This window comes from Tursiops truncatus, chromosome 14 (genome assembly GCF_011762595.2).
Source record: "Tursiops truncatus isolate mTurTru1 chromosome 14, mTurTru1.mat.Y, whole genome shotgun sequence".
In the NCBI taxonomy this organism is placed as follows: domain Eukaryota; kingdom Metazoa; phylum Chordata; class Mammalia; order Artiodactyla; family Delphinidae; genus Tursiops; species Tursiops truncatus.
In genome coordinates, this window is record NC_047047.1 from 75,205,094 (window position 1) to 75,216,225 (window position 11,132).

At 41.7% G+C, this 11,132-nt stretch overlaps 1 protein-coding gene across 2 annotated transcripts; it reads left to right on the forward strand.

Annotated features, from left to right (window-relative positions):
- Nucleotides 1-3,208: 3,208 nt before the first annotated feature.
- Nucleotides 3,209-8,201, forward strand: RDH14 (retinol dehydrogenase 14). Of its 2 annotated transcripts, none has more exons than XM_019943241.3 (2): nt 3,209-3,639; nt 6,967-8,201. In XM_019943241.3, exons 1-2 carry the CDS (start codon nt 3,256-3,258, stop codon nt 7,582-7,584), a joined length of 1,002 nt encoding a protein of 333 aa, XP_019798800.1. In that variant the 5' UTR covers nt 3,209-3,255; the 3' UTR covers nt 7,585-8,201. The 2 variants fall into 2 exon arrangements, with proteins under 2 accessions (XP_019798800.1, XP_004319621.1); XM_004319573.4 differs by having other exon boundaries at nt 3,210-3,648.
- The last annotated feature ends 2,931 nt before the right edge of the window (nt 8,202-11,132 follow it).

Sequence of the window (11,132 nt, forward strand, 5' to 3'; positions counted from 1 at the left end):
AATAAAGCAGTGAGTCTGGTATTACGGAAGCCACATCTTGTGGATCTCTAGGGCAATTAGGTATTTCAGTAGATTAGACCTCAGAACTTTGTTCATTTGGAAAGGTCTTCTCTTGAGTTTTTTAAAACATTTTGAACTCTCAAGTTACCTTCAAGCTATTTCTCTTGGAGCTGTCAATGCTGCTGATGACATTGCAACTACCTCTGTGTGTAAGTCATAATGATGACTCTTTAGAATAATTTTAGAATGTGAATCCTTGAATGCTTAAAGGACTATGTCAGAAGCCTACTTAGTTTTACAAAACATTGCTCATTTATGGATGTTGGTAGCTAGAATGAATCATTACCCATCATCATTATAGAATAGTGGGTCTTCACAAGTGGAAAGAGAAGGGTTAAGTACACTCTTGAAAACTGGAGCTTTTTAGTCTGTTGCCTCTGTGAACAGCCTTTTAATCAATGCAAAAATGAAAATACCACTCTACCTGCGTGAGTATTCCAATTTTGACATTGCTTATTCAGAAATAAATCAGTTATTCATACAGGTTACTTTCATCTAAGATGAGCTCCAGACAGAACCTCCTGGAAGGGTTCTTTGAAGCTTATTTCCTGAGTTCATTGCCTCTGAACTACAAGGCTTCATATTTGAAGTCTCTGGCTTTGGGCCCAGCAGGTAGTCCAATGTTTATATGGGGAAAAAAAGCCTTGGCTACCACTTCAAAATGTGACATGAAGTAAGTGTAGTATCCTAGCCTTCATTGTTGTCATTCTGTTGTGATTTTTGTTTTGTTTTCAAAAAAAACCATTGATTGGTTATTAACCATAATCTACTACATTAGGAACAACAAGCTGGTTATTTTCAGATGTTACCTCATTTTCTCATCAAACCAAACTTTCGTGACATAATATCAATATTATTACCTTCCTTTTTTTTAATCAATGAAGAACCTAAAATTCAAAAAGATTAAGTAGCTTGTCCAAGGATGTGCAGGTAATAAATGGTAGGACTAAGATTCAAATTTAGATCTCACTTCAAAAGCTATATGCTGAAAAAAAAAAGAAAAGAAAAAGCTATATGCTGTCTATCTTCCCTTCCTCACACCCTGTCTTGCTCCTTCTCGTCCCATCTCCATCTCTACCCCACCCACATATACATATTCCACCCCGGTTCTAGTGAAAGCATTCCACTGCTGACACACATCTTTTGATCTGCTTCCTAATTTGATGTAAGGCAGTCCAAAATATATCCGTCATGACACTTACTGAGTACCTACTGTTTTCTACGCATTCCCCAAGAAAAGGCCACAAGAGAGACTCAGACATAATCCCATCCTTTAACAATCCCTTAGAAGTCAAATGTGCAAGCTCAAATAGCCGACACGAGAGGGCTGGTTGTCCTCAGTGTCAAGAGAGGGTCACACGCAAGGCTGAAGCAGAAATCTCTATGGGCTGGAAGTGGTCAGGAAATGTAGAGAACGGAGGTGGGCTTTGCAGGACAGGAAAGATGTGGACGGAGAGAAAAGAAGAGAGGAAACGTGCTCCCGGCTCAGTGAGTGTGAGAGGCAGCTTCAAGTTACAGATAGGATAGAATAAAGGCCCCCCCCCCCTCCATGATTTCTGTTCCTGGTGCCTTGTCTAATCCTCAGTGAGAGTGCTCCTCCCACCTGTGAGCTCCATTCTCAGCACTCATAAGAATCCTTCTGGCATTCGACCTCTTGGCTGTTTGTACTATGCCTTTTTGGTGCATGTTATATCCTTCCCAAATACAAGGGAGTGGAGGAGAGTTTATCAAAATCATCTAGGGAGTTTATTTCAAACTACAGAAGTTGTGTGTCTCTTCTCTTGTCCTGAAGATTCTAGAAAGGGGGCTGGGGCAGGAGGGGTCTCTGGACCAGACAGTAAGCACCCTGAGGGCAGAAATGGTGCCCTATTTCTTCGTGACTCTCGCAGGGCATAGGGCCTGGCATGTATTGGATGGGTGAGTAGATGAACGTATGACGACTTAAGAGTAGCTTGGTCTGGGCTTCCCTGGTGGCGCAGTGGTTGAGAGTCCGCCTGCCGATGCAGGGGACACGGGTTCGTGTCCCGGTCCGGAAGGATCCCACGTGCCGCGGAGCGGCTGGGCCCGTGAGCCATGGCCGCTGAGCCTGCGTGTCCGGAGCCTGTGCTCCGCAACGGGAGAGGCCACAACAGTGAGAGGCCCGCGAACCGCAAAAAAAAAAAAAAAAAAAAAAAAAGAGTAGCTTGGTCTAAAGTTTGAAGTTTGCAGCTTGAAGATGGATCCCTGTGGCAATAACCCGATATTTCTGAAGCATTTTACAGTGTAAAAAGCACTTTCCCTTCCTTGTTACATTTAATATTCTCCGGGAGGGAATGGGGAAGACGCTGGTGAATGAGCCTGCTCAGACGTCTATGTATACAGTAAGTCCACGCTTTTCCCAGTGTATCTCCACCACTGTCAAATAAGACCATTTGAGAATGCCTTTTTATATATGGATCAAGACCACAATGGTCTAACATTCTCAAACCGTGGTCCCCAGATCACCTGCATCAGAATCACCTGGGAACTTGTTAGAAATGTACATTCTCAGGTTCCATTTTGGACTCTAATGAATTTGAAACTGGGCCCTGAAATTTCTGTTTTTACAGGTCCTGCAGTTGATTCCAATGCAACGCTAAAGTCTGAGAACCACTGGTCCATTCTATTTCTAACTGATTCATGTCGCTAAGTTCTTAGCGTCAGCTGTGGGAAAAAAGAGCCTCTCTTCAGACTTTCGTTCGGCAGGGACCATTCTCCAGAGGATGAAGGTAAACTGAACTGAGGGTTAACAAGTCCCAGGCGCCCTTAACGGAAAACACACTAAGCCAGCCCCGAAGTGTGGGATTTGTAAAGCAGCCTATAAAGAGACTTGTAAATTCAAAGTACTCATTAGGCATTTCCACGGGGAAGGCCACCACCACTCTGGGATTTCCATGGGTAGGGACCTCAGGACCCTGAAAACCCGGGGCCGTGCTCACCCTTCTCTCAGGCTGGGAGCCGGCTCCACCGAGGAGCCACACAGAGCGCTGTCCTCTACTAACCAATCAGGTGCCCTCAGAAGGGGGACTACAAATCCCAGCATGCCCCACGCCGCCGTCAGGGGACGACAGGCCGCGCCCCAGCGTTCTTTACGTACAGGGGGCGAGCTCAGACCCGGGCGCGCGGCGACCCCGGAAGTCCCGCGCAGGCGCACGTGGGCCCTGGGCCCGGGCGGCCATGGCAGTGGCTACGGTGGCGGCGTTACTGGCCGCACTGGGTGGGGCCCTGTGGCTGGCGGCCCGGAGGTTCGTGGGGCCCAGCGTCAAGCGGCTGCACCGAGGCGGGGACTCCGGCCTCATGCACGGGAAGACAGTGCTGATCACGGGTGCGAACAGCGGCCTGGGCCGCGCCACAGCCGCCGAGCTGCTGCGCTTGGGGGCGCGAGTGATCATGGGCTGCCGGGACCGCACACGCGCCGAGGAGGCGGCGGTTCAGCTCCGCCGCGAGATATGCCAGGCTGGGGGCCCCGAATTGGGGCCTGACTCCAGCGGGGCCGGCGAGCTCGTCGTCAAGGAGTTGGACCTCGCCTCGCTGCGCTCCGTGCGCTCCTTCTGTCAGGAGGTGCTCCAGGTGTGGGGCTCTGGGAACCTGCCGGAGATCGGGGACTGCCTAGGGGCTTCGGCGGGCGAGGCGGGGCCTGGAGGGCCGGGGGCTGAGCCGGGGAGGGGACCGCCCACAGTCGAGGGAGGGGGTGTGACCTTGGGAATGATTCGGGCGGCTTGGGAATTGAAGGCTGGAAAAATTGGTAGGACAGTCTTCTGTCTTCCAAGAATGTTGAGAAAGAAAATGGGCCCAAGAGAAAAATAAGCGAGTTTGTGAACATTTCCTCTTGCCATGTGAGGACAGCTCAGGAGGAGATCCGCCAGGTCCCTGGATTGTTTTTCCTGTGTCCAAAGTGAATGTGCACCAAGCCATCTCTCAAAGAGCCTGAGAGCACATAGGGGACGCTGCTAGACAAGGACCTTGGAGCAATTTTTCCCCCCCTGCTAGGGTAGGAAGTTTAGCTTTCTGCCACCAGTGAACTCATGAGCAGTATTCTTAACCATACTCTGGCCTAACTTCCAAATAGACTGGAGCTTGGAATGCCAGTGGTCATGTGCTCTAAATGGGGACAGAAATAAAAGTAATATAATACCTAGCACTTATTGAAAGTTTCCTGTGTGCCAGGAGCTGTTCCAAGCATTTCAGATATATTTTTTTTAACTTTTAATGAAATTAAACTGACTTTGACTGCTCTTGTCATCCAGTCTTCACAGTAACCCTGTGAGGTAGGCATTGTTACCCCATTTTACAACGTAAGGCCACTAAGGCATAGGTAGGCTAAGTAATTTGCCCACGATCTTTCTCTAGAGCCCTTGCTTTTAACCCCTATATAGTACTTCTGCTGCCTGCCAGTGAGGTAGAGGATTTCTTTGTTTAGATAGCTCATCCACTGAAATGGATGTCCTCTGCTGAAATTGAGGTAGAAGGGTTCCCTGCAGAGGTGACTTGCAAGAGGGCATTCAGAAGAGTGATGTTTAAAATTAGCTGGCATAGAAAAGGAGCCTATATGAAAAGGAGTCTCCTGAGTCTAGAACAGAAGTTCCCAAACTTTCTAATTTTTTTCATGATGCCCTTAGGCCAAACAAATATCTAACAGCTTATTCATTAAGCAGTTAGATCCAAACAACTTAATAAGTATTTATGTAACAACTTAGTAGCTGTTTGAAACAAAAACACACATAGCATAAATGAAAGAAAAAAAGATTTTTATTTCATTTTTCAATAACCATAATTATTATAACCATAAGTATACTAATGGGAAATGTGCATCTGTTGTTCACTGTACCAGCTTGTCAAACTTTGGAATCAGACTGACCATTGCCACCCTCATTTCTGTTCTATGTTGACTTTTAACATTGTACTTGCATTTCATTGCAGCAACTACTAAACACTCAGCTTTGCAAAGGTAGGACATCATGAAAAGGAATATAGCACAATAAAATGTTGAAGGTGTGAACCACTTGGAGCTTGGTAGTTTTTGAGATGTTGAGCAGAGTATCATTTTGTTTCCCTCGAAAACTTAAAATACTCCAAATCACCCTGAGAGTTTCCTTGTGACTCTCTAGGGCAACTCGATACACAGTTGGGGAGCTGTTGCAGATCCAGAGTTTTGGTTTGTTTTGCCGTTATGACCAGTATTTCATTATCAGGTTTAGAAATAAGAAGTAATAGTGTACAAGAGATGTTGGGAGAATCCAAAGTGGATCTTCCTATTCAGTAAAAATGTAGATGGGACTGGGTATACTTATTCCTTGATACCTATGGTTTCTCACTACTTTGGCCACTTGACAGAACCAAGTAAAAGTTAAGGAGATAAAGAGATAACTAAGTTGTCCTTGCTTCTAAGTATGTATTAAGTTCCTTCCTGGCTCTGAAGTTCAGTAGTTCAGTGACTATAACCAGAATTAAAAAAAAAAAAAAAGGAAGTGTAAATTTCCCACAGGTTGGTATTCTTGGTATTTATGTCATTTATCTTCTAGAATTTAAAAAACAGTAAATGATACAGTCTTAAAATAACACAAGCCCAGCAAAGAATGATGGCTCAGAAATGATTAATACAGGAAACTCTTCCAAAGGATTACTGAAAAGAACACTCCTTTCTTTCCCCCACGGGTGAACTGTTGCCTTCTTTTTGAAGTTGACTATTGGAAAAGCAAAAGGTGCTGAGACACACAGAATGAGAAATAGTTAATCCACTGACAGGCTTTGATAACAGTTGTGAAATTTAACACATTCTTCTTTTCACTTAATTTGGCAAAAGGGCCAGTGATATTTGAAATTTGACCTCAAATTTATTTGTGGGTCATCACTGTGTCTTTACACCTGGAACACGTTGTACATTTCTTTTTCTCTGCCCATCAAAAGAGACAGAGCCAGGAAGGGACAAGGGAAAACCAACTAAATGAAGTAAAGAATGAAAAGACTTCCCTTTGAGGACAGTCTAAATTTTAGGACTTTAATCTGGGGAGATGCAGGAGGATATGGTCAAAGTGCAAAATTCTGACTGTATAGATCTCTTAAGTTGGGGGCTCCTCGAAGCTTGAAAGAGGTAGATTTCATATCGGGGAAAAAAGAACTGTGAATTCTAGAGTCGTAATAGAGGTTAAAGGTATTTGTTGGGCAGACCTCCTCTGTTAAGTCTCCTTTGCTGTTATTGTGAGACTTAGTATGTATGATTCATGGTTTTGTTTCTGATATGTTTATACTACCTGTTTAATATTTTTCTTAATGTTCCGTTGATAGATTCATGATGTTCTCTCCAGTCTTAATTTGCATCCCTCACCCTCTCTATTGCTTGTCCCATTTTTAAGGAAACAACCTGGAGTTGCTCCATTCCCATGGTGACATTTATTATTAGAAAATTACAGAATAAAACAATCCTAACTTGCCCCTGGCGTTGATACTAGTAGCTCTGGGAATAAACAATGCTGACCTGTCTTCTGCTGTAGTTCCACTCTCTAGCTCACATTGAATGTCTAGCTATGGTTTGAAATCCCAATTAGAAAAGCAGTCTAGCTTACTAATTAAGAATAGGGCCATTGGTGTCAGATTTCAACTTCAGGGTTTTGTTTGCCACTTACGAGCCCTGTGATTCTGGACAAATCACCTAACTCTGGTGCTTCAGTTTGCTTATAGAGTTGTTGAGAGTAGATGAGATAACATGAAAAGCACCAGGTCAGGCACACAAGTCATTGTTGTCGTCGTCTTCTTTTCTCTCAATTGTTGAAAACTCATAGAGGCGTTTTTTAGAATTTTAGTAGTTTGCAGGAATTGTTTAAAATTTTATTTTAGGCACATTTAAGGCCTGCGTTCATAACTCTGCCATTCTCTTTTTGCCATTTGAAGGAAGAGCCTAGACTGGATGTTTTGATCAACAATGCAGGCATCTTCCAGTGCCCGTATATGAAAACTGAAGATGGGTTTGAGATGCAGTTTGGAGTGAACCATCTGGGGCACTTTCTACTCACCAATCTTCTCCTTGGACTCCTTAAAAGTTCAGCTCCCAGCAGGATTGTGGTAGTTACCTCCAAACTTTATAAATACGGAGACATCAACTTTGAAGACTTGAACAGTGAACAAAACTATAATAAAAGCTTCTGTTATAGTCGGAGCAAACTGGCTAACATCCTTTTTACCAGAGAACTAGCCCGCCGCTTAGAAGGCACAAATGTCACTGTCAATGTGTTACACCCTGGCATGGTGCGGACCAACCTGGGGAGGCACATACACATCCCACTGTTAGTCAAACCACTTTTCAATTTGGTGACATGGGCTTTTTTCAAAACTCCGCTAGAAGGTGCCCAGACTTCGATTTATTTAGCCTCTTCCCCTGAGGTAGAAGGTGTGTCAGGAAAGTACTTTGGGGACTGTAAAGAGGAAGAACTATTGCCCAAAGCTATGGATGAATCTGTTGCAGGAAAACTCTGGGATGTCAGTGAAGTAATGGTTGGCATATTAAAATAGGAACAAGGAGTGGAAGAGAGCTGTTTGTAAGACTGGATGTCAGCTCTGTCATTTTAGGTTTTTTTTTTTTTTTTTGACTACTCCACGTGGCTTGCGGGATCTTAATTCCCCAACCAGGGATCTAACCGGGGCTCCCAGCAGTGGGAGCGTGGAGTCCTAACCACTGGACCACCAGGGAATTCCCTGGATGTCAGCTCTATCTTTGATCAGGAGTGGTGTGGCTTGGGCACTTGCTACTGGAAGATGCAATTTTGGTTTTACCATAGTACTGCTAAGAGGTACATAGAGATATTTTGAAGTTACTAAAAAGTTATTTGTTGGAGAACATAAAATTTCAGAAAAGATGTTTTAAATATATATAATAAGCATATCAATGATTATAATGAGTGATATGGTTATAATATATTTTAAAATTATAATTGAACAAGCATGGATTACAAATATTAAAGAATTCAGGGACTTGAAATAGATACGTTGAGAAGTTTTTCAAGTATCTTTGAGTTTTATGGTATGTTTAAAGTGTTAAGTGTTTTAATGATAATACTGGCTTTTGTGGGGAAATAATATGCATGGTGTGAATGCACAATTCTTACTTGGAATAAATTTACTGATGCAAATTCTTATTTGTGTATTCCTTTAGAAGTTTCTCTGAAATTAGTCCTTTATCATCTCATTAGCCTCTACTGATCTTGGTATGCCCAGTGCCTTTTCTTCCCACATATCTTGCGCACTGCTTTAAGAAGTAGTATTTCTGAAATCCAAATCTGTGTCACAGTGTCATGTCCCTGCTTAAAAACTTGTGGTGGTTTCCAGTTGCCCATAACTGGGTTTCCAGCCTTTTTTCTTTCTTTTTTAAGCTGCAGAATGTTTTTCTTCAAGAGAAGTCTTATTCAAATGTAGAAGCTGGATGGGTATAATAGATCATAGCAATGCTGTGAGGATGGAGTCTTCCAAGGCTATTTCTGAAGGGACTTTGTGCAATTCAGTAGTTTATAAACCATTTCTATTTAAACATTTTAGTATATTTTTGAGACTCCTCATGAACTGGCCACATGCTTACCTTGTACTCTTACACTCAGTGCTGTCCAGTAGAACTTTCTGCAATGATGGAAATAATTCTGTCTGCACTGTCCAATATGGTAGACTCTAGACACCTGTGTTTATTGAGTACTTGAAATGTGACTGAGAACTGATTTTCTAATATTACTTAAGGTCAATTTAAATTTAAATAGGCTTAGTTACTAACGTCTTAGACAGTATATCTCTACTCCTTTCATTGTATAACCCAGTCCTCAATATGGACCAATCACCCACCTGCCTCTGGGCCTTTCCTTATATTGTTCTTTCAATCTGGAATATCCTTCTCTTTTTTACTGGGAATATTCCTTAGCCTTTAACATTCCCTTCAAGTGTGTTCCTTTCCTTAATATCTGTAGGAGGATCCAATTCTCACTCTACTTATTTTTCATTGATCTTGGCAGATTTACTAGGAATTTAGTGCACTAATTATTTGTTCACAGCTCTAGCTAGACAATTGCAATAGGAATTATCCAAGGATAGATTATATTCTTACTAGTTTTCCTTCCTCAAGAGTCAGATACAGTACCTGACACAGTAAATACTAATGTGTGAGTAAATAATAAGTCAATGGTGGTATACATAAAAATCATTGAGTAAGTAGGAATATTGTAGGCATCAATAGTAATTTTAAGTATTTGTTTTAACCATCTCATAATATTGACAAAAGGAATTATGACTGTAAAGGATAGACAACTACACAGAATTTAATGGCCATTTTGGTCAGGAGTAGTCCTTGGTTGGTAATTATTTTTAAGACTGTAATATCTGGTTACCAGTATCAGTTCTTTCTAAGAATGGCAGGATCTTGGCAAATGGTATAGAAGGTCTGTTTTCTATTAGAGCATTGGGTTGTGAATATGAGAAACACTTAGTGTTTGTATCATCACAGGTGTGTCTTTGCAGGTGTAGTCATTATAGCTGCATCATATTCTTTGAAACTTATTTTTAAAAAATAATCCTACAAAGAGACCTGCTGAATTTAGAAATATGGGCAGGAAATACATCAGAATGCAACCTGGAAAAATGGAAGCTAATAAATCTGTCCTACACCTCGACTTCATTAAAAAGGAGCCTTTTTTTTTTTTTTTCATTTAATACCATCTTTTCTGGCTGCATTTTGATACCTGATGCTTTTCAGGGGATTTGGGCCTTTTGTGAGAGTTGAGCCTTTCAGAGTTCTTGTTTGTGGCACCATAATAAAATAGGATATATTAATTTATCATGATGGAAAACTAGAAACTAGAAAACTAGAAACTCATCTGGAAACACTACCTATTAAGGTAAAACGAGCTGCCATTTGGAAGAGGTCCTTCCCACTCAGTGTTTGGTGGAATCGAGGGCTAATCGCTGTCGTATAACTAGTTAGATTTTGAGGATTATTTAAACCCTTTGCTTCTCTCTCCTTTCCCCTTTCTGCTGACTTCTATTTCACTGGGCAAGGAAATAAGAAAAAGGCAATTCTGTTACTTTGATACTCTTGCCTCTAGCAAAATATTGTTAAGAAAGAAGCATGTAATGTGCCAGATAATGGAACAATTGAGTTGGAAACCCATTTTCATGTTGGTTACTGACAATCTTTGGAAATACTGACTTCTATTTCAAGCAGGTTTTTCTGAAAATGAGTGAGATTTCTGGGTCCTCTGCCTCAACTTCACTCAGAGTAGCTATTTTATATAGTGGGGTTCTAAGTAGCATTTAATTGGGAAAGTGATCTCACTGCTTAAATATACCACCACATTGGGTTTGATGAACAACTCTACTGTTTAATTCTCTCTGTGACCTTGGCAAGTTACTTAACCTCTCTGAGCTTCTGTTTTCTTGACTCTATCATTGAGACATGAATGCTAGCTTTAATGGATTGTTCAGTGAAGAGGCCGACAAAGAGTTTAACAAAATACCTGCCACATGTTCATTTCCTCTTCCCTATGTACCTTATCATTATACTATTATTAGTAATAGTAATTAGGTGAGTACACATAATGGGGGAAAAACCTCTAAACCAAGAGTCAGCAACCTTTTTTTAAAAAGGCTACATTGTAAATACTTAAGGTTATTAAGCCATATGCAGATATTCTTCTTCTGTTACATATTCTTTTTTAACAATCTGTTAAAAATATGAAAAATTCTTGGATCACAAAGGCCATACTATTTACTTATGCAACACCCCAATGTATTCACTAATTTGTCTTTTGATATGGACCATTTTTAAAGTCTTGATTGAATTTGCTATAATATTGCTTGTTTTATGTTTTGGTTTTTTGGTCATGAGGCATATGGGATCTTAGTTCCCCAATCAGGGATCGAACCCACACCCCCTGCATTGGAAGGTAGAGTCTTAACCACTGGACCACCAGGGAAGTCCCCACTCATTTGTCTTTAAGACACCTTGTAAGGCACAGTTCTCATGTACACTGTTACTCCTATTAATAAGTCTCCTATTGTTTCTCCTAATCATTTCTAATCTCCTG